The sequence below is a fragment of the Myxine glutinosa genome, chromosome 11 (genome assembly GCF_964187855.1).
Source record: "Myxine glutinosa chromosome 11, kmMyxGlut1.1, whole genome shotgun sequence".
In the NCBI taxonomy this organism is placed as follows: Eukaryota; Metazoa; Chordata; class Myxini; order Myxiniformes; family Myxinidae; genus Myxine; species Myxine glutinosa.
Window position 1 is genome coordinate 88,420,729 of NC_136271.1, and position 22,570 is coordinate 88,443,298.

Here is a 22,570-nt window from a genome sequence, read left to right on the forward strand (position 1 = left end):
CGAGTACATTTGCTGACAGTCCTAAACTGTTTGCATGTCTCTTGCACTTCCCGCAAGCACGAGAACATCATCAGCATACGCAGAAAGAAAGAAGGGACTATTACAGCCCGGTACCATGATGCCAGTTAACCTTCGCCTCATCAGACAGAGAAAAGGCTCAATACACAAGGAATATAGCTGGCCAGACAGAGGACATCCTTGCCTTATTCCACTCTCAAAAGAAAGAGGTGCGAGTAAGAAACCATTCATTATAATGAGGCACTCTGCAGAAGTGTAAAGTGTCCGAAGCATACCGACATATCTCCTCCCTAACCCGAAGGATAGCAAGGTCTCAAAGAGGTAGTCATGGTTCACTCGGTCAAATGCTTTCTCCTGATCTAAAGAGAGGAACCCAATTCGAGTTTTAGTCATGTCCACTAGAGTGTATCAAGTCCGTGACCAGATATATATATTACCATATATGGTTCTGCCAGGGACAGCATATGACTGGTCAGAGACCACTAATTTAGTCAACACAGTTCCCAGACGATTTGACAACACTTTTGCCATTATTTTGTAGTCCACACATAACAGAGACACCGGACGATAGTTCCTCATAATCTCTCAAGTCTCCCTCCTTAGGAATCAAAGCCAAGTTTGCTCGACGCCAAGACTGTGGCATTTGGCCTGCATCACATGCTTCCTGGGCTACGCTAAGGTAGTCATGTCCAATCAGATCCCAGCCTTTTTTGTAGAACTCACAAGATAGGCCATCAATTCCAGGGGCCTTATCTACCAACAGACTCCAGAGAGCAGTAGTAAATTCCTCCAGAGTCAAAGGAGCCTCGAGTCGTTCTCGATCCCCTGGAGCAGCCACTGGGAGGCTATCACACAAAGTGCCACAAGCATTAGCGTCCACACTTTTCCCCAAGTACAGCTGTGCATAAAAGGCTCGAATTCGATCATGAACACTTATGCAATTATCAAGTACAGAACCATCTTCAGCCAGAACACTGCATATAGTTTTAGATCGACCCTTGCATTTTTCCAAAGTTTTAATATAGCTCAGGGAGTATTCCTCTTCGAATAGTAGCTGCAACCGCGAGCGCACATACGCTCCCCGGGCCTTCATACTGCTACAGGAGTGCCACACGCTTCCAGGGTGTTCTTTTTTTCTTCATACCTATGCAATTCAGCAGGGGTAAGAGTTGTCAGACAATGCTCGAGATGCAACAGCTCCTCTTCTCGCCTCCTTATCTCCACCCCAAGTGTTTGTCTCGTTCCGTATGAGTACTCCTGGCACAACAATTTCAGCTGCACCTTCCCCACATCCCACCAGAGTCCAAGCGAGCAGAAATCTCCTTTTATGTTTCTCCACGCCTGCCAAAAGTTATGAAATACTGAAAGAAAACCTTCATCGTGAACTAAGGCATTGTTGAAGCGCCAGAGACCAGTACCACGCATTGTCTCAGCAAGAGAAAGCTTTATCCAGACCAGATTATGATCCGTAAAATGTGCGAATTTGATACCGCAGTCGCTGATATTCCTGCACCAATGATAAGACAGATAGATTCTGTCTAGTCGGGATTGCAAGATATGGCCACCCCTGATGCTAGTGTATGTAAATGACCTGTCTGTGAGGTGCTGTATGCGCCAAATGTCTCTCAGGTTTAACTGCATTATTGTTTCTTGTAAAGCTTTAGCAGAAGGACCATGCGGCTCTTGACCCACACGATCGAGGGAGGGATTGAGAGTGCAGTTAAAGTCACCTCCAATAATTACGAATTCTTCGTCAGGGAAGGGAAGCATAAATCTCCGCATGTGGTCAAAGAAACGCACTCTCACAGCTCCCACACATGGCGCATAAACGTACATGAGGTTAATAACAACATCCTCAAACCGTATTTTCACATGTAACAAACGGCCTAAACTGACCTCATTTATCACAAGTGTATTGGCCTTGAAGGATGATGAAAAGAGGATAGCCACCCCACAAGACGTATCTGTTAAGTGACTAAAATATGCCGATCCTTGCCATTGACTTCTCCATCAGAAAGCATCAACCTGAGTTGTGTGGGTCGCTTGTAGAAACACCACTCCAAGTTTCTCCTTCAAACAGAGGGACATTACTTGATGCACCCGAAATGCATCCTTACATCCGTTGACGTTCAATGATCCAAGCCGAAAACCTATTACGGTCATTAGATGAATCAAAATTCTTTGTTTTCATAAAGTAGAAAAAAACCCAACCTAAGTCAGTTCATTCTTAGACCCATAGATCAACAGTTGTGAAAGAGAATTCCTGACTGATTTGTTCAGATGAGCCTGAAGCCTTACTTTTGTGTCCTCTTCTCAGTACATCGTGAGAAAGCACGAGTAAATTGTAGTCTTTCCACCTTTTGAAGGCAGTTTCAACTTTCTTCCTACAATGCAAACTTTTTTCAAGAAACTCTAAAATTTCATTGCCAGGAATGCAAGAAAGATGCCCTGAAGGCAGTTCCAACTCAAAGGTCATCATCGCTCCTTGGTCTTCCCAGTCCCCAATGCTCTCCTCGTCGTCACTGTCTGGGATCTCATGGTCTCTCCCCGTTGCTCTGTTTTCTCTGGGTGCCTCACCCTCTACCTCGTCGTTGCTTAAAACAGGCTTGGCAGAGGCTTCTGGCAACACGGATGAAACTTCCTCCGGTATTATTGGTGCAGATATTGCTGCCCCACTAGACAAAGCTGTAGGAATTGAGGATGCTACTTCCAAGGGAACGATGAGTTCATCCGTTTGAGGTGTTTCCCACGAGGCGTGCCTGTCGACTTCCCTCTCTGCACACCTTGTGGATGCAGAAGAAGTGCTAAACACCCCAATCCATACAGGCACGACCTCAGCTGCTTGAATGATTGGTTATTTTCGTATAATTTCTTCAACAGAAATGGACTCCACAGTTTCATGTGAGCATTCGGTAGTGTTTTTTCTTTGAGGAACTTCCACTGCGGATGTAGCTTCAATTGGCTTATTGCGAAGCTTCATTGCAGCTGTCGTTGGTGCAGCAGGATGTACCATCTTCACAACAGACCTCTCAGTCTCCTTTAACTCTGCCAAGTCAGGAGAGGTTCTTCCAAAGTAAATTGCTCTCTCTCATGCACAGATTTATCCCATCTTGTCTTCAGTTGTCATAACCTTCCTCCGGTCCATGGGACACGAAATCTTGTGGTGAGGCTGTTGCCCAGAAAAAACTTGCCTTCGCCTCCTGGAAAGCAAATCCAACGGAAGGAAATCTCATTTCCTTTCACAAAGCCCAAAACAAGTGTGTGTCCACCCTCAGGAGAGCCAGGAAACAATATCTCTCCACTCTCAAGACTGAACTCTCAAATCTGTCTCCGTCTTCCAAATCCTGGTGGCGTCTGGTCAAATCTGTTTCTGGTGTTTGTTCCCCCTCCATCCCCTCCCTTACCTCAAACGGCTACACAGATGACTCCGCACGTGAAAAAGCTGAATGCCTCAACTCTGTTTTTGCCTCTAAATCTTGTGTCCCAACCCCATCCCTCTCTGTACCCACCGTACCCAGTCGTACCAAGCTGCTCCTGGACTCTGTGTCCTTTCCTCCTGACAAGGTGGAAAAGTTTCTGTCAGCCCTCGACTCTGATTCTGCAACTGGACCTGACGGCATCAGCCCACGGGTCCTAAAATCATGTTCTGCCGCTCTTTCACTCCCTCTCTCTGTTCTATTCACCCTCTCTTTTGCTCAAGGTCATCTGCCATCAGCTTGGAAATCAGCCAACATCACCGCTTTACACAAAAAAGGTGCAAAAACAGATCCTTGTAACTACAGACCAATCAGCCTTCTCCCAATTATCAGCAAAGTCATGGAATCCATCATTGCTTCAGGTATGAAATCTTTCCTCTTCTCCAATGGCTTGATCTCTGATCATCAATTTGGTTTCAGACCAGGTCACTCCACTCTGGACATGCTACTTCTGCTGTCTCAACAATGGATGGAGGTCCTCAATGCCAAACAGGAAATTAGAGCTGTCTCCTTAGACATTTCACGTGCCTTCGATACGGTCTGGCACCCCGCTCTGCTCACCAAACTCTCTTCCTATGGTATCCATGGAAATCTCTCTCTCCACGCATCGCTGGCAGACTTCCTCTCAAGTCATAGTCAACATGTGGCCCTGAATGGGTTTCTCTCATCTCCCCTTCCTGTTCAGGCTGGAGTTCCCCAAGGCAGTGTTCTGGGCCCTGTGCTTTTTCTGGTCTTCATCAATGATCTCTCTGACTCTCTTGAAAATCCTCTCTATCTCTTTGCTGATGACTCCACTCTTTGTCGCTCCATTCCTCATCCCTCAGATCGGCAGTCTGCAGCCTCCTCACTCTCTGCAGACCTGGACAAATCACAGACTGGAGAAACAAGTGGAACATGTCTTTCAATCCTGACAAATCTCACACTCCTACTATGTCTCTCCGAAAAGACCGACTGGACAACCCTCCCATCCACTTTCTGAATAATCCTCTCCAAGAAGTTCTGGCACTCAAGCTTTTGGGTCTCACTATCTACCATGATCTTTCCTGGAAAAAACACATTTCAAATCTGGCCTCCAAAGCCAGTCGCCGACTGGGCATCCTCCGTCGTGCGAAGTCCTTCATTGGCACACCTGAGCTCCTCACCACATACAAGGCTTTCATCCGCAGCTCAATGGAATACTGTTCTCCCCTCTGGGCCGGTGCTCCTGCCTCTCACCGAGCTCGGCTTAACACTGTTGAAACCAAAGCTTTCAGAATCATTGGAATCTCCCATGATGAAGCTAACTCCGAGAGCCTTTCACTTACTCACCGCAGGCAGGTTGGTGGTTTTTCTGTCTTCTACCGACTCCTCTCCGGCCTTGCTCCCCCAGCTCTCTCTGGGCTCTGTCCCCCAAATATTCCTACAGGTCGCACAAGATCTGCCTGCAACCCTCTTACGGTTAAACTGCCAAAATCAAGACTCTCTGCTCACCTTCACTCCTTCATTCCTCTTTTCTCCCGCCTGTGGAACAAACTCCCACACTCTCTTCAATCCCACTCCTCCCTCCAGCTCTTTAAAACAGCTGTTCACCACCATCTCTTATCTTCCCCCATCCAAAACCTTGATCTTTTCTACCCCTATTAATACACCCCAAATCCACCTCTTTCAATCTCCGACTTTATTCTTGAAATTCCTAGTAGTGTTCATTTGCTTTATACCATGTACCCCTTCCTTTCCCCCCCCCCCCCCCAAACCCCACTCTCCCTTCCACTTCTCAATGTCCGTGTTCTCTACTGCTGTTGTGCTTGTGTGCTTCCCTCTCTCTCACCCCCTCCTGTCTCCCACTCCCTTTATTTTATGTATATGTGTCCGTTTATGTTTTTGTGTTTAATGTGTTAGCTCTTACACGAGCCTCGATTCTATACACCAAAAAAAAAAAAGGTCATGGGTTCAAATCTGGCTGAAGATAGCATCATTGAGCCCCCCCACCACCCCCCCCCCCCCCCCCAATCAAGGCCAAATAAGAAATTCAAAGAATAAAATGTTTTCAACATGAGCAAACAATACCCATTAAATGTAAAAAAAAAACGTGCATAAAATATATATAATAATTGATAATTACATGCTTATTAAATTGTACTATGAGAAATCATTTTACAATGCGCCCCCCTCGGCCTAAATTAACCTCTTTCTTGCCCAACATCTCTGATGCTCCAAAGGTGCTTTATACATCATAGCCTTGTGATCCAATGTCACCTTTGTGAAATGAATAAGATATGTTTCTATTGCAAAAAATGTATTTTATTGTGGGCTGACATAAAGTGCACAAATAATGAGGATATAACTAGTACAAGGTGCTGGAGGACGGCAATGTCTGCATATTCCTGTTTTCTTTCGTGGGTGAGACGAGGCCACTTTGAAGGCCGCAAAATAAAGACAAAAGGCAAATGAGAAATTGCTCTTAATTTGGGCGACATTATTGACAATACATTTCACAACATATCGACTGTGGAAGATGCTGGCAAAAGAGGCCCAAAAAGAAACCAATAAATTGAGAAAAAGCATCCAATGTCGCGGTTTCCTTGTTCAATTTGCTTCATTGAGTAACAGGCATGCCGAGCTCGATTTAATTATATGCAAATAACTATTTTTAATTGCGTGGACAATTTGTTCTTGTGTAAGATTTATTTCCCAAAAAAACATCACAGGAAAAAAGTTGTTGATCGGTGGTAAGTTTACATGCACCTCATCAAGGAAAACAGACAAATGACTATAAACAGTGAAACCTTGAAAGATAGCAACCTTCATCACAGGGGGGAAGTGAGTCATTTTGAAAAATAAAACAACCACCCATTCATGGGGTACACTAAATACTGAAAATATGAATGGACATTGTTGGGTCAGATGACGGGTCACAATCCTTTCGCTTCAGTCATTTTAGAAAAGGTCTACTCATGGAGCTGGGCACGTGTGGCAAGATTGCCAATCCCAGGAAGAGAATTGCATTCAGGTAAAGGGTACATTTGGATGCAAAAATATTAAAAATCATCTCATATCGTCCCCATTCCAAAACCATGATATTTTTTACCCTTGTTATCCCCCCACTTCCACACTCTAATCGCCTGCCCACCCCCAGCCCAGCCCAATTCCCTCCTCCATCAAAATTTCCAGTTTTCCCTCCGAAGAATTTCTTTCTGTATCCATCTTGTCCACACCATGCATCCTCTCCAGCCCCCACCCGCACCCCTCCCCCCCGCCCCCACCCACCATTCCACCCAACACCCATTGTGTGTCCAAGTCTGCCTCTGTCTTGGCCTTCAACCCTGCAATTTATTTTGTCCTGTTGTGTCCTGATCTGTTCAATGTACTATTACTAGGTCCTCCCCGAGCCTCAGCTAAATATACTAAAATATATATATATATATATTTCCTAACTATAATTGTTATGCATACATTTTCACAAATTGCAGACATATTGTAAGACATTAGAAAAGCTTTGGCACTGCAGTTTGTGCAAAGATCTAGGCTGCTCTGGTATAGCAATTTGGAATGCTTATTAATAATTATTATATAACGATTTTTTTTTTTTAATACCACACAATTTAACACCAAAAACACAACGATTCATGGACACAGCTCAAAATTATGAAGCTTTGTAACACATCTTACAAGATGTTGCAAATAGCAAGTGGGCCTTCTATAATTATAACATACCAATTGCAAGAATGTAAAACTTACTCGTGAGCCAATTCACGTTCAACCAGCGCTTTGTCCAGGAGACGATTAAGCTCCTGTTCATTCTGCTTTGCATCAATGACCCTTTCAGCAAGATCTCGTAGCCTCACTCGCCTCCGTGGATTTGGGAATGATGGATTAACGACCTGCCACAGCCACACAATTCCGGTTAGCAGTTGACCAAGCAGACATATTCATTTTGCGCTTCACCTGCCTTGAATGCAGTTTCAGAATACTATCATATAATGCGCATTCATTGGAGTGAATTCTTAAACATGTTGTATACAGTGCATTCACAAAGTATTCAGACCCCTTCACTTTTTTCACATTTTGTTATGTTGCAGCCTTATGCTGAAATCGTTTAAATTCATTTTTTCCCTCATCAATCTACACTCAATACCCCAGAATGACAAAGAGAAAACAGGATTTTAGAAATTTAGCAAATTTATTAAAAAGAAAAAACTGAAATATCACATTGACATAAGTATTCATACCCTTTGCTCCACTTGAAATTTAGCTCAGGTGCCTCCTATTTCTCTTCATCATCTTTGAGATGTTTATACACCTTGATTGGACTCCACCTGTGGTAAATTCAATTGATTGGACATGATTTGGAAAGGCATACACCTGTCTATATGAGGTCTCACAGCTGACAATGCATATCAGAGCAAAAACCAAGCCATGAGGTCGAAGGAACTGCCTGCAGAGCTCAGACAGGATTGTGTCGAGACACAGATCTGGGGAAGCCTACAAAAAAAAATTCTGCTGCATTGAAGGTTCCCAAGAGCACAGTGGCCTCCATAATTCTTAAATGGAGAAGTTTGGAACAACCAGGACTCTTCCTAGAGCTGGCCGCCCGGCCAAACTGAGCAATCGGGGGAGAAGGGCCTTGGTAAGAGAGGTGACCAAGAACTCGATGGTCGCTCTGGCTGAGCTCCAGAGATCCTGTGTGGAGATGGGAGAAACTTCCAGAAGGACAACCATCACTACAACACTCCACCGATATGGGCTTTATGGCAGAGTGGCCAGACGGAAGCCAAACAATTCAATCTTGGTTTCATCAGACCACAGAATCTTGTTTCTCACAGTCTGAGAGTCCTTCAGGTGCTTTTTTGCAAACTCCAAGCGGGCTTTCATGTGTCTTTCACTGAGGAGAACCTTCCGTCTGGCCACTCCGCCATAAAGCCCAGATCGGTGGAGTGTTGCAGTGATGGTTGTCCTTCTGGAAGTTTCTCCCATCTCCACACAGGATCTCTGGAGCTCAGCCAGAGTGACCATCGGGTTCTTGGTCACCTCTCTTACCAAGACCCTTCTCCCCCGATTGCTCAGTTTGGCCGGGCGGCCAGCTCTAGGAAGAGTCCTGGTTGTTCCAAACTTCTTCCATTTAAGAATTATGGAGGCCACTGTGCTCTTGGGAACTTTCAATGCAGCAGAAATTCTTTTCTAGGCTTCCCCGGATCTGTGCCTCGACACAATCCTGTCTGTGAGCTCTGCAGGCAGTTCCTTCGACCTCATGGCCTAAACCGGGCAACGCCAGGTGCATTCGGCTAGTCTACTATAGAAGAGAGCCGTTGGTCTGTGTCACCATTTTTCTCAGAGATGGCTGAACGGATCTTCGTCAAGCTTTCAGTGGTTCATCAGTGAGTGCCGCGGAGTGTTTTGGCCCAAAAAATAATAATAAATAAAGAAATAATAATAATTGGGGATTTTTTTAATTTAAAAAAACTTTGGATTAAAAATAAATCGTTCTATAGTGCCTAAACCTTTTTGATTAATGACAGTTATATACAAGTACACATTCACATAAATAAATACAAAACATTCACCAGACATTTGAACACAGATAAATAAAACAATTCCAGAAGCAGTCAAAGTTGGGAGTAAGGCTTCTTCTTCTTCCCGAACGTCATGATACTTAACTCAGACACGCGATGAACAGCACATTCACCAGCATATATTCAACGAAAAGGTAAAATGATGATTTGACATCTGTGATGGATTCTGATTTGGATGTAATTGCTTTTCCATTATATCTGCCCTCATTTCAAATACGTTACGTTAATGGTTCTTTTTTGCTTGAGCAACGCCGGGTACTCCAGCTATGAACGCTTTTATACTTTACTCGGGGTACAAATACAAAGTCGTCTGAGTGGAAACATAGGCTATGTGGCCGCGGCCTCATTCGGGGGTGTGGGGGACCGGGAGAGGGGCATAATTCTCTATGTAAATGTGTACCGTGCAGCGCCACCTGGTGATTGTGGCAGAGGGTATTACAATTTCCATTTTTACCTGGGCAACACTGAGGTTAAAGAACTCTTTGCACTGGAAAATGTTTCTTCCTTCCCTTCCTCCCCTCCCCCAAAACGGAGGGACCTGTCACCCTCTCCCACCCCCCCCCCCCCCCCCCCCCCCCTCTGAAAGGATGTATATTGTTGCGGATATGGGATTTGGATCCATCCATATCCGCTTGTAAATATTCCCATATTTCCTCAATACTTCCCAACTATCCCCAATCCCCCATTCCCTAGTCCCATTTTCTGTAAACAACACTCTGTAGACCCGACCTTCCCCTATTTCCCCCATTAAATGTCGCATCCAGGTCCACCGCATCTCAAGTAGACAACTATAGGACATCTTGCTAGTTATTCTTAGTCTATGTCAGTTAAGGACTCGTTTCCATTAATTCTGACTCTTCGTTGCACCAGAATGTGATTGTATGGCACCGTTAGGAAGTTTAGGACCTCCCAATACCTCCCCGCAGCTCTTCCTCATGGTACAACAACAACAACAACAACAGCGGCGGCGGCGCGGGGAGTGTGCGTCCTCACTCCGGCTTGGTTGGTAGGGGGTGTTGAAAGGGCACCAAGCCTTTCCAACGAGCCGCCATCGAGCATGTGCTCGACGGGGTTACCACGTAGGGGCTCGCTGTCAGCTCCTCGTCAAGGGCGGAGCCCGGTAACCCCCCGCACCCAATAGAAGCGGCGGACCGATCCCATCTGGGGCGGAGCTAACGAGCCGAGGGTATGTCACTCCCCGCTGAGCATGCGCAGGAAGAGGGAGGTGACGTCAGATGCGCCCTCAGCTTGGAAAGAGAAGGACGCCACCTCCGAGCGCTGCAATACCTCCCCGCATCTCTGGACTGGACCCTGCTTGATTCTGCCCCTGAGCCAAGGTGCACCTTGTGCTATCGACTGCCTGTCCTTCCCTGCCATCAATCCCTGTGTAAGTCAGTCTTGTCCCGTTTGTCTGTGGTCTGTCGGAGATAAGATAAGACTGTAACTAAGTGCCTATCTCTTCTGTGCTCTACCTCATACCTTGTAATCTACCCCTTTTCTCCCCCACGAATTATATCCTCCTCCGGAGGTCTTGAGAACTGTACCCCTTGCGTCGTTTCATTTATCCCAGTCGTTGTGTCCTTTCCTTCATTGATTTAGCGTAGCGCGATTTGGCCAACGTTCGAGTGGAATCGGGTGAGTTGGGGATAATCGGGTAAACTGTGCGAACACGGAGGCCATTCCGCTCGGCCCATCATAACATCTTAAACCGTGTCCGTAACAATTGGTGTCAGGAGTGGGATCGGACCCGAAGCGCGCTTAACGCGCTCAAAATTACAAGTAACCGAAATTTGTTTTGTTTTGAAATAAAAACCCGAATTTTGAAAGTCGCGCTATGGCAGATCAAGACGGCTGGGTTCCGGTAGAGGAGAGTGAGGCAGGGTCGATCCAGGACCAAATTGAGGGACAAGAGGAGAGCGAAGCAGTGAGGGCGGCAGGTTCGCAAAATGGCGTCCTCGCGCACGAGGTTACGGGCGCGCAAAATGGCGCCTCGCACATGGCCACGGCGACCGCGCCCGCGACCGTAGTAGCGCCACCGGTGGATTTGAACCTTTTTTTTATACAAATGAAGGCCCTTATGGACAAGAATAATGAAGAAATGGAAAACAGAATGATGGGGGCCCTTATGGGACAAATGGGAGACCAAATTGGAGGTTTGAAAAACAGTATGGGGGCAATGAGGGACGAATTGGGGAGCAAAATGGGGGTAATGGGGGGCGAAATGGGGTCCAATAGCGAGAAATTGAGGGAGGACATGGGGGCCAATAGCCAACGGTTAGAACAAAGGATGGGGGCCCAGATCGGAGGGTTAGGGAGTAGAATAGAGGGATTAGACAATAGATTAGGGGAAATACAGGAGGGGTTAATGGGGGTAGAAAACAGAATGGCCGTTCAGGAGAATCAAATGGAAGGGATGAAAAAGGGGTTAGAGGGGTTAGAAAACAGTATGGAAGGCAAATTGAGGGACATGAGGGACCAAGCGGAAAGGGAAGTTAAACAAATGGGGCAGCAGATAGAGGGGGTCAGAATGGGGGTAGAAACTAAATTGGATGCTCACAGGGAGGAAATGGAGCAGATGAGGGTGGCATCTGGGCAGGAGATGCAAGTGATGGGAGAGGAGATCAGAAGAGGTGTGAGTGAGGAGGTCGGAGGAGTGCACGAGGAGGTGAGGCACTGTAAGGAGCGCATGGAGAAGGAGGTGAGAAAGGGGACTGTAAAATTGCAAGGTGGTATAGAGGAGTTGACGCTTGGAGTAGAACAACTGACAGTGGGACAAAAGGAGTTGGGGGACCAGGTAAAGAAGAACACAGCGGTAATAGAGGGTTTAAAATTGACACAGAAGGAGATGAAAAAGGACGTAGGGGTAATTAAAAAAGAGTGTCAGACGGTACATGAGGACCTGACGAGGAAAATGAACAAGGTGGTAGAGGTGATGGAGGTTAAAGAGCGGGAGGTGCGGGAGCACATATAAAAAAATAAGGTGGAGTTAGAGGAAGAACTTAAGGGGGCGCACGAGGAGATGAAGGAGGTGTGCGAGAAAGTCCGACTCTGGGGTGTGTGAGGAAAAAGTGCGTGCCAAGGAGTGAGGGGGCTGTCGAGAGTGAGTCGGTCGTAGCGCGTGTGCGAGGGAGCACATGGAAGCGCGTAGTGAGGAGTGTTACGGAGGGTGTAAAGGGAGAATGCACGCCTGTGGTGAGTGTTACAGAGGATGTAACGGGAGAGGGTGTGCGAGAAAGATGTGTGACGGAGGTTAAAGAGCGGGAGGTGCGGGAGCACATAGAAAAAAATAAGGTGGAGTTAGAGGAAGAACTTAAGGGGGCGCACGAGGAGATGAAGGAGGTGTGCGAGAAAGTCTGACTCTGGGGTGTGTGAGGAAAAAGTGCGTGCCAAGGAGTGAGGGTGCTGTCGAGAGTGAGTCGGTCGTAGCGCGTGTGCGAGGGAGCACATGGAAGCGCGTAGTGAGGAGTGTTACGGAGGGTGTAAAGGGAGAATGCACGCCTGTGGTGAGTGTTACAGAGGATGTAACGGGAGAGGGTGTGCGAGAAAGATGTGTGACGGACAGGTGCATGGGGAAAGAGTGCGCTGTCAAAAGTAAGGAAGAGTGTACACCTGTGGTGAGTGTTACAGAGGGTGTAATGGGAGAGTGTGCGCGAGAAAGGTGTGTAACGGACGGGTGCATGAGGAAAGAGTGCGCTGTCGAGAGTAAGGGTGAGTGCGCTGTCAAGAGTGGAGGTGAGAGTAGTAAGAGTGACACGGAGCATGAGTTGGTTGTGACAGGTGAGAAAGGAAGCACACCTGGAATGGTAGAGCGTGTGTGGGAATGCACGCTGGAATTGGTAGTGAGGCACGTGGTTGGGTGTGCGAGTGAAAGCACACCTGTGATTGTCACAGAGGAGGTGACCGAGGAGGGGGCGCGAAGAGGTGTGTTGGTGAGGTGTGCGAGCGACGAATGTGTGCCAAGGTGTTCGGTGGTCAGGTGTGTGACCAAGGCTGTGAGTGGAATGAGTGTACCTGGGTGTGTTAGAGAAGGTACGACGAGGAGCATGGAAACGGCTGGATGTATGAGCAAGAAAGGGGTAGCGTATGCATGTAAGCATGCAGGTGAGGCATCGACGGTAACCGGGTTAGCGGTTAGAGCGACTTATAGCCGAAACGGGCCCTCGGTGCGTGCCGGGCTTCGCGTGCCGCGAGAACCAGCGGGGATCCGAGCCACGGCGGGTTCGAAAGGACCGCCGTACGCGATCCACGCTGGGCCTCGCTTTGAACGGCCGCGTCCGTGCTCCACTAGGCGGAGCGGGCAGCCCGATAGGAAGGGTCGTCATGGCGACCACTTTTTGTTGAGGCATTCCGGCAGGTCGAGATCGGGCCATGGGATGGCTCCGTGCCAAGATGGTGCGTGGGACCTCGGCCCGGGTAAACCTCCTTCCCTGCACCGAATGCGGGACGTATCCAGCCGCTGGCACCAAACAACCCGCATTCATTGCTCGGCTGTACGAAGCCGAGCTTTAGAAGGGAATTGGCGCACCGAGAGGATCTAATAAGTAGACGGGTGATGAGGATAGTGTTTTGGACCCAAAATTAGAAAAAGGCAAAATTTGATGATTGGTACGGTGATTGGCAGATGATTGGCAAAATTTTTGATTGGCTGAAATTTGGTGTGCCAAATTGATAGTAGGACCTCCCCGATGTGGTGGGATGGCAACTCTGTCATCCCTCACAAAGGTGGGGCAAATGCGCTATAGATTATGGGGTTGATGGCAGTGAAAACTAGCCCGGGTGGGTTAGGATATTGTGTGTAGGGATCTAGAAGAGATTGACATTAGGTAACGTTAAAGTTTAGTTAGTGACTGATACCTGTAGTGGGGACGCAGGTAGATTAGTATGGATGATAATGACGAGGGAGCGCAATAGTTTAAAGGGACGACTGGGAAGCGCAAGTTTCAGAGGGGAGTAGTTAGATGAGATGATGCTGTGTGAGAACTGGACAGGTGTGTGGAGCAGTGTATGAGTCGTGAGTGTTGTGGATCAGCGCAAATGCGCTTGGGGGAGAGAAGGGTGCAGGCAGCACCAAGTATGAGAGCACAGGTGTGCAAGCACAGGTGTGTGGAATATATGGAGCGGAGAATGAGTGGTGTGGAGAGAGTTGGAGTAAGTGGTACGGAGTGGTGTGCATGGTGCGAAGGTGTGGATGGGGGAAGAGTGGACCCCTTTTCACGAGTACCCGGGGAGGGTAGTTTAAAGAATAGTTAGAAGGTATAGGTAAATTGTGGTTGGATATTGGCATTTGTGGTGCGGATGCAGAATGGTATTGTGGATGGGTGCATTGGTGTGGTGAAATTGACTGGTCGTGTGGCCTGTTAGTATGAGTGTGAATGGTTGGGCACTCCGCCACTGTTAGATGTCGGCCAGGTGAGGCTGCAGGTGGGCTCTGGGAGCCGATAGTGTCAGTGGGTGCCTGAGGATCCCGGGTGTGGATCGGGCAGGCCGTGCCAGAGAGGGCACTGAGGGGGTGAGAGTGCGAGAGGGCCTTCCCCAGTTAGTTAGGTTAGGGTGAGGAGCAGGTGAGCTCGGTAGGCAACAACAGTGGTGGAGGTGTGCAGGTGGGCGGACCAGCTGGGAGCGTCACACGACCCAGTCACCGAAATTGTGCGGGGGCACCGAGTGTTGAATCGGGGGAGTGAGACCCCAAATTGAGAAGCACCACAGTTTGGTCAATGGGAATTGGTTTTTAGAACCCATAGTGTAAGTTGGCCAATGGATTGGCAGGGAAAGACCCCGGGTAATGTAAAGTTGTTAAAGTCATTTAGGAAATAGTTAGGATTGATGAACCTGTCACACCATACGCAGCCACTTACCTGTGGTGATGATGACTCCACACCTGTGTTCCTTTGTTCTGTGTTGCAGGAAAGGAGAATTGCTGTTTGGATTTGTGAGACGCATCACGACGTGGATGAGACATTGGGGTGATTCCATCTCTCCCTCCTTAGGAGGGACTGATGATGAATTGGTGATGGCAAATTTTGATGTTGAGTTGGAGATGGCAAATTTTGATGTTGAGTTGGAAATGGCAAATTTGATTGGTTAGGAGGGAGAGAAGACGAATTTGGTTTATGGGAGGAACGGGGAAGACAGTAGGGACGTTTGTTGATGTGTAAAGTAGATGTTTATGGGTAGTGTTGTGTTTTGTGGATACAGTAAGGGGTAAGGGAGGGGCAATGTAGGTTACCTGGTGGGGGGGGGGGGGGGGGGCGTACGGTAGGAACGTACCTGTCTCACCTGGTTCCCATGTGCCCCCAGTGTGCATTACCTTATATTGCATGCACTTTTGCGCCCTTACCACCTTGCTCACTTGTCTTATTTTGTCTCCCACCTCCGAGGATCTGGCTTTGGGGCAGAGAGAGAGGAGAGAGAGGTGCTGGCTCTGCAGTTGTGGGACTGTACTTTCGCTGCTTGCTGCCTGGATCGATACACCATATGGACCGCAATTTTTGTGGCCGCCAACCATGGACCGCAGTTCTTTTGCGGGCAAGCACCACCCGTTGATGGACCTCTGGGTCAACGTGGCACCTATGCCATACAGGTGAACCACTTATAGTTGGCCCCTGTGGAAGTGTAACTCAGTGTAACGTATTGATTGGCCCTGGTAACTCATTGATTAAATCTGGTAACGAAGCAGAATGTGCATGAACATGATAATCCTTTGGAAACACCTGGTCAAGGCCCCAGGCTAGAGCACCCCCCCTGCTGTGTAAATGGAAATCACAGCAGGAGGGGAGCGAGCTGATGCCAGGACTCGGTGCGATGCATGACCTCGGGACATTAGCGGAGAGGAGATTAAGTCCAGTTTGGCGATATAACGAGAGCAAACGTTGAGTAAAGTAGACTTGTCCTCAGAAGCCCTGCCCGACGGAACGATGGAATGAACGAGTACTTGCTACGTGAAGCGCTGACCGAACGGGAGTGTCGGATGGAGAGAAGGACCAGCGAAAAGAGTTAACCTGATCCATTATATTATGCGGTATCATTTTGGTAATTGGATGAAGTGAATACAGTTTAATAAACTAGACCTTTTGTAACCTGTGTCCGGTCTTTGGAGTCCTGTGAGTCATACACAAATTCTACAACAATATGGAGGCACCGCTGGGATTTCGAGTGGACGTCGCCAAGGTGAGCATGTAAGCATGACGTCTTGGGGATCTGTCGATTATGAAATATGAATTCTGAAGATGGAGGATTTGGTGTGTGGGACTTGCATTCCGTAGGTAATCCAAGGAGTGTAAAAGTATTTTTGTCACGACCGTCCAAGGTAAAAGTCACGGATGGAACGGTTTAAATGATTCTATTATTCGTGTGCTTGCATATGCGTACGGTATACGCTGGGTGTTAAGAGCCTTACTCTGGTCTGCGGGCAAGTCGGCTCATGAAGTGCACCATGAGGCGATTTGTTTGCCGGGTCGGTAAGGTTCGGTAAGGTCCGTACACGTGTACAATCGTGTACACCCGTTTTAAATAGAGAATTTTTTTTCAGTTTGCTCTCGTTATATCGCCAAACTGGACTTAATCTCCTCTCCGCTAATGTCCCGAGGTCATGCATCGCACCGAGTCCTGGCATCAGCTCGCTCCCCTCCTGCTGTGATTTCCATTTACACAGCAGGGGGGGGTGCTCTAGCCTGGGGCCTTGACCAGGTGTTTCCAAAGGATTATCATGTTCATGCACATTCTGCTTCGTTACCAGATTTAATCAATGAGTTACCAGGGCCAATCAATACGTTACACTGAGTTACACTTCCACAATTCCCTCATCTTTTTGTTTTTGTTTATATTAACCATTAATCTAAACATCAATATAAGTAAACAATCAATCACTACTAGTAAACATCATTACAAGTATAAGTAAATAATCAATCACTTTGGTAATCAAATTCCCTTAGGCATACACCGTCATCCTGCAAGAATCACAAAACATTTCGTTGGTCATTGACTCCTTCCATATTGTTCAATCTATTGCATTTGCATCACAAATATATTTTCAAAACAACACTTCACCATCACCAAGATACAACAATTTCACTTCATTTTCAAGTTTTGTAAAGCATCTGCACCATCTGGCAAAAAACGTTTGCCTCCACACAAATGTTAACTTTGTTTGAAAGGAAGGGCTGATCACTTGTGTTTGAATCCAGGTATGAAACATTTTCTCCTAATGTCTTCATAGCTCCTGCACTACTTCGTGTAGGATTTCGCTGTTGTGGTAACACTGCGGAGTCATAGACTGACCCTTCTCTCCATGTAGCATTCTTGCCACTTTTTTTCTGTGAACCATAATGATTCCTTGAACAAGGCCTTCACCCAGTTGTAGTCGACTTGCCTCTTCCCTCATTGTGAGTGGGCAGCAAGTATTGGTGTGACGTTGATTGTCCAGCAAGATGTGGAACAGGGATGCCGGATGCATCCACAATGATGTTGGGACCATGGTGTTCAGGTCATTCATGGTCCTTACCAGGAGCAACCAGCAGAATCGTGCACAGCTGTTGTGACAAGGGCACAGCCGTTTTTTTTTTTGCAGCTCCATGCTGGTTCCCCGGACGTTGGTGAAGTAATAACATATGTCCCCGCATTTCACAGAGGTTGCAGGTAAAATGTCGTTGTCCTGCAACTTCTGATGTGGTGAATGTTCGAAGCCTTCGAACAAGAGTAAGTGATCGCCTTTCTTTCATATGTTGCAGTGTGATCCAGGCAAATGGTCACATAAATTTCCTTGGTGAAGGTAAGCATTCATCTCCAAGTTACACGGGAGAATGTCTTCATCATTCTTTGAGAAAGAGGGTGTATGCCACGATTAACTTCATTTTTTAGCCACAAATTTTCTTTCTCGAACTTCTTCCCAATTCCGTTAGCACTCCCTTCAAAATGTGATCTCGTCTTATCCTTATGCTCAGTCACATCTGAATCTGCTTTCCACACACACTGAATCAGATAGGGTGCATCTTACCATGAAATCAGCATAATCATGTATATCTTCCGACAGTTTCACATTCAACAATTTGTTGTTTTTCCTTAACACAAAAAGTTATATTCATTTATATGCGTCACACAAATAATATTCAATCAGGTATGTATTTTATTACTAAACTAAGAATAGCATTGTATATGATTACAATCACAAACGGGAATACCTAATTCCCAACAACAATTTTCCCAAACCAACAAATTAAGCATAATGTATTATTACCATAATTCCTCTCCACTTTTTTCTTTTCCCTCTTTTTTTTTTCTAACAGTGTGTCACTCGTGGTGATATGAGTTCATTGATATTGTAATTGACACAACTCATAACATTGTCGTTATGCCATTATCTTAATTCTACTGTTTATGTCGCCATAAAAGTCTTCCTTTTCTGGTTCCACATTTCTTTCCTCATTTGTCACTTCATGCGTTATCATCGTGTTGTTGGTTACCTTATTCAAACACACCGTCACTAAGGCTTTCAAGCAAGCCACCACTAAAACAATTGCCAATATAACTACTAAACCAACAAACAAGTCTGCTACTCCTTGTATATATTCATATCTATGACATAGTTATATGTCGATGACATTTAACATTATATACCAAACTAACAAGCTTCCTAAAAGGTAAATAAAGAAAATCCCTTAATATGTAACATAATCAGATTATTTGTCTTGCCCTGATCCCCCTATCTCCCGGGGTTGAACTCAATCCCCTGATCATGAGTGTAGTTGTGATACATTTTTCACTCATGTTGTATTTATATCAGCAGGTAATTGTATGTCATGTAGGCAAATAAATGTCACTATCCCAAGTAGGAATATCACATGTTGAAAATGTAATGTTTATCAATGCAAGGGGTGTTAAAATGTAATTCAAATGACTGTAAATCACGACTATCATTTATCTGCCACTGAATGTTCTGCTGGGCTGCTAGGTGCAGCCTCATTTTCTGTGGGATCGTCCACCTTAGCCCCATGTGCTTGTTTGCAATGAGGGGCATGAATCCAACTTTCTATTTTGGGTCCATATTTTTTCTATTCTTATCAATCTCCTATGGTTTATCATTTCGTTCCAAGATACCGCCACCAAAGGTTTTAACCAAAGCTCTACCAAACTATTTCCAATTTGAACAAAAAATGCCAGTGAAACAATGATTCGAAGAATTAACTTCAAGGGGTCAATGAATTTATTCTATAGCCAGATCTAATTTTCCCATCCAATAGTTTGCCTTGCTACATGTCATATTATAACACCTTAATAAACCTTCGAAAAATGTTTCCCATCTCAACAAATTTCCTTTTTTACAAATAGCCATGTGTAACTTACGTATTTAACTACAATTTCCTCTCAATTTGTTTGGCCTAACTGGCCGCAAAAGTGGCTGCCAGCATGCAGTACCGTTTTTATCTACCAAGGAAGTGTTCCACACAAGACCTCTACCAAAATGTTGTTTGTAAAAAACAAATCTGGGATTTCTGATTACATGGATGCACACTCTCAGGACATTTTCAGGCTGCTGTTAACAATCCACTACGATAACTTAATTCCTTTACCCACAATCAAATAATTAGTACAAATTGAGGATATTATCCCTATCACATTCTTTTATAGATTCATTATGTTGGATCTAATTTTTTCCAATAATTTTCCACTGCTGTAAGGCGGAACAATAGCTCTCATAAGTCTTAGTAATATCGTACTTAATTTGCCCAGCAGGGAATAATTTATTTACTATCCTTTCTCATCTGTTAACCAGTGACTTTGTTTAAACTCCAGAACTGAAAACCCACAATAGTTCAAACCAGCAAAATTTTCTTTACTATTTTCCCATATCATCTATGCCTAAAACACATCCATACATACAGCACAATTTATATGCTGATAAAATTCAAGTTTATATATATAAAAATCTGTGAGCAGAGTACTCTGGGAAGTCAGTGTAAGACCTCTCCCAAATTTGGCTAATTTTGTACTCCCACATTTTTTTTCCCACATTGGAACTATCTATTTTCAGACAAGGCACACTGTCGGTGTCAGCAATCTTGTAAGATTGATACACAAAAACACACACACACATGCATTATGCATATTTGTTTGCGTTGGAACCATTATTTACAGATCAGATGGGTGTCAATTTTATTTCAATTTCATAAAATTTGTCAATCAAATTAAAATGCTTATACCCAAATAAACTAAAGGTCTATTCTTAGAAAACCCCTATGATGTCACATTGAAATTACCCTTTCAGTTCCCACCATAATTTATCCAAATTTGACTACACACCCATTTGCATGTCAGTCGACCACTGACCTATCAATCATGCGGAACACTAGTCCGACATTCCCACCTGATCATCATGCGACCCTTGTCCCTTGGTTTCAAAAATTTGCAAAGCAATTGTTCCAACTTTGTAAATTTAAAATTGTGTGCCCAACATAAAAGATCCAATTTCGGCTTGTGATCAATTAATTACTAATTTGCTTACAAGCAAAAGAAAAAATGAATAATTCTTGCTCCGAAAACTTTTCAGACCCAAGAATCATCGACAGTTATTCATGTTTGTCCAGTAATCGAATCTGTTGAGGCTAATCATCATTTGGGATTTGCAGCAATGAAGGCCTAATCATTGTCTGAGGTATCGGTCAGCACTGGTACCCTTGATCTTGGTTTACCCTATTAACTTGTCTTCTTTTTGGTATACGGACATCCTCTTTTCCAATGTCCCATCCGTCCACACTTGAAACACCGGTTTCTGTCGTTGTCTGATCTGTGCACCTGTGCATTTGTATTGCTGGGCTGCATCTCTACATCCCTGAGTTGCCACTGCAATCTCTCGTTATCTCCTGAAACACGAAAAAATTCTCTGTACCGTCCTTTTTGGGGAGACAACTGGAAATCTGATGGGACAACTGTCACTTTCATTCCTAATTTCGAGGGCAGTTGTGCATTTGTCTCCTCCACTGTATCCTGTATCCTTTTTATTTTAAGTTCTAGATCCGTTATCCGTTCTTGCTGTTCCCGTTGTCAGGATTCACCATCCCAAAGATGGAATGCAAGCCAGTCTACCGTTAGATTCTGTCTCTTCCTGGCTTTCAATCTTTGTTCCAATCTTTCCAATCGACTTCGCTCAAATGTACCATCTCTTGGAAACTCCTCATCATGTCCCTTTGTCCACAAATACCAATTCTCGACCTGCCTTATAGCTTCGGCACCATAACGGTCGTACATATGATGTGTACAAGTACCTTTTTGTGGAATCTCTGGTTGTCCTTGTGTGTTCTTGCAGGCTCCATTTCCCATTCTGCCTTTTATCAAAGTAGCGTTGGATGTGTTGTAGCTTGTTCCAGGTTCCTCTAAAGCTTCACTCGTACCTCCAGGAAGGATCTCTCCACCTGTTCGCACGGTGATTTCCAGAGAATCTCCCTCAGCCGTGGCTTTTGCACAATCCAATCTCACAGATCAGTATTTGCAGATGAGCCGGAGGGTCAGTATGAAGTGGGTGAATCCTCAGGTGTCCGCTCTGTTTGACGGGGAAATCACACAATGGTAACCGCACATATATATCTGTATATAAACTCACCACCTTGCTCAATTTTCCCAGGTTGTCTCCACATTGATAATATCTCGCGGAGATATCAAAGCTTCTTTCTTGAGACCGCATTTTCATCAATCAAACAATCAATATATTCAATTCAATTTATTCAGTTCAATTTATGCAATTAAATTCAATCAATTAGATTCAATCAATTAACAATTCAATCAATTATTCAATTTCAATTAATTCATCAATATTCATCAATAAATCAAATTAATCATTTTGAATGACTCCTTGCATAAGCCCTTTCCCCAATGTTTGTCAGGACAGGTCCATCCATTGACTGAGATCGACTCTCATCGGTCGTCACCTCTGGTTCGTACCTCATGTCAATTGATGAATCACCGTCCTGTCCTAGGGTCATATCTGACATATTTCCCCATTTTGCCTGGTCTCCACAAATTTTCTTTGCAACCACTAAAGGCAACTCATCCTTCATTCGTGAGACAGCCAAAATGGATGGCAGATATTAAAGTTCATTGGAAAAAAAATCTCATCATTTTTTCCTTTTATAGTACCCAAATCTCTTGGCAATTTAAATTTCGTAAAACTCCTGAAATAAGACTGTAAAATTCCTTCAATCATGCTAAATTTTGAAAGTCCATCGCTTGTAACACCCAATTTTTATCCCATAGGGCTTGAAAGTTCTTTCCCAAGTTCATGCAATCATTCTGCATTTGAACCCTATGATATCATTCACAATAATCATCATGATTTTATAGTCATGGTCATATCATAATCATCTATTTAAAACGAACATTTCCTTTATCACCACAGCTATGTGGTATAATCAACAATAGAATAAAACTGTACATAGCAACAGGCTACCTCATGGCCACTTAGTATACCTATTGACTATAAGTCATAACAATATCGAATAATCATTGAACAATTCAAAAATCGCTTCCACTGCTCCAGCC

At 45.2% G+C, this 22,570-nt stretch overlaps 1 protein-coding gene across 1 annotated transcript in view; it reads right to left on the minus strand.

The window, feature by feature from the left end:
* Positions 1-22,570, minus strand: part of ADCY3 (adenylate cyclase 3) — a gene marked incomplete in the record, with an annotated part of 286,396 nt that overhangs the window by 67,218 nt on the left and 196,608 nt on the right. The window contains 1 exon segment of the mRNA XM_078786848.1: positions 7,212-7,354. Within this exon segment, the coding sequence (XP_078642974.1) occupies positions 7,212-7,354 (143 nt within the window).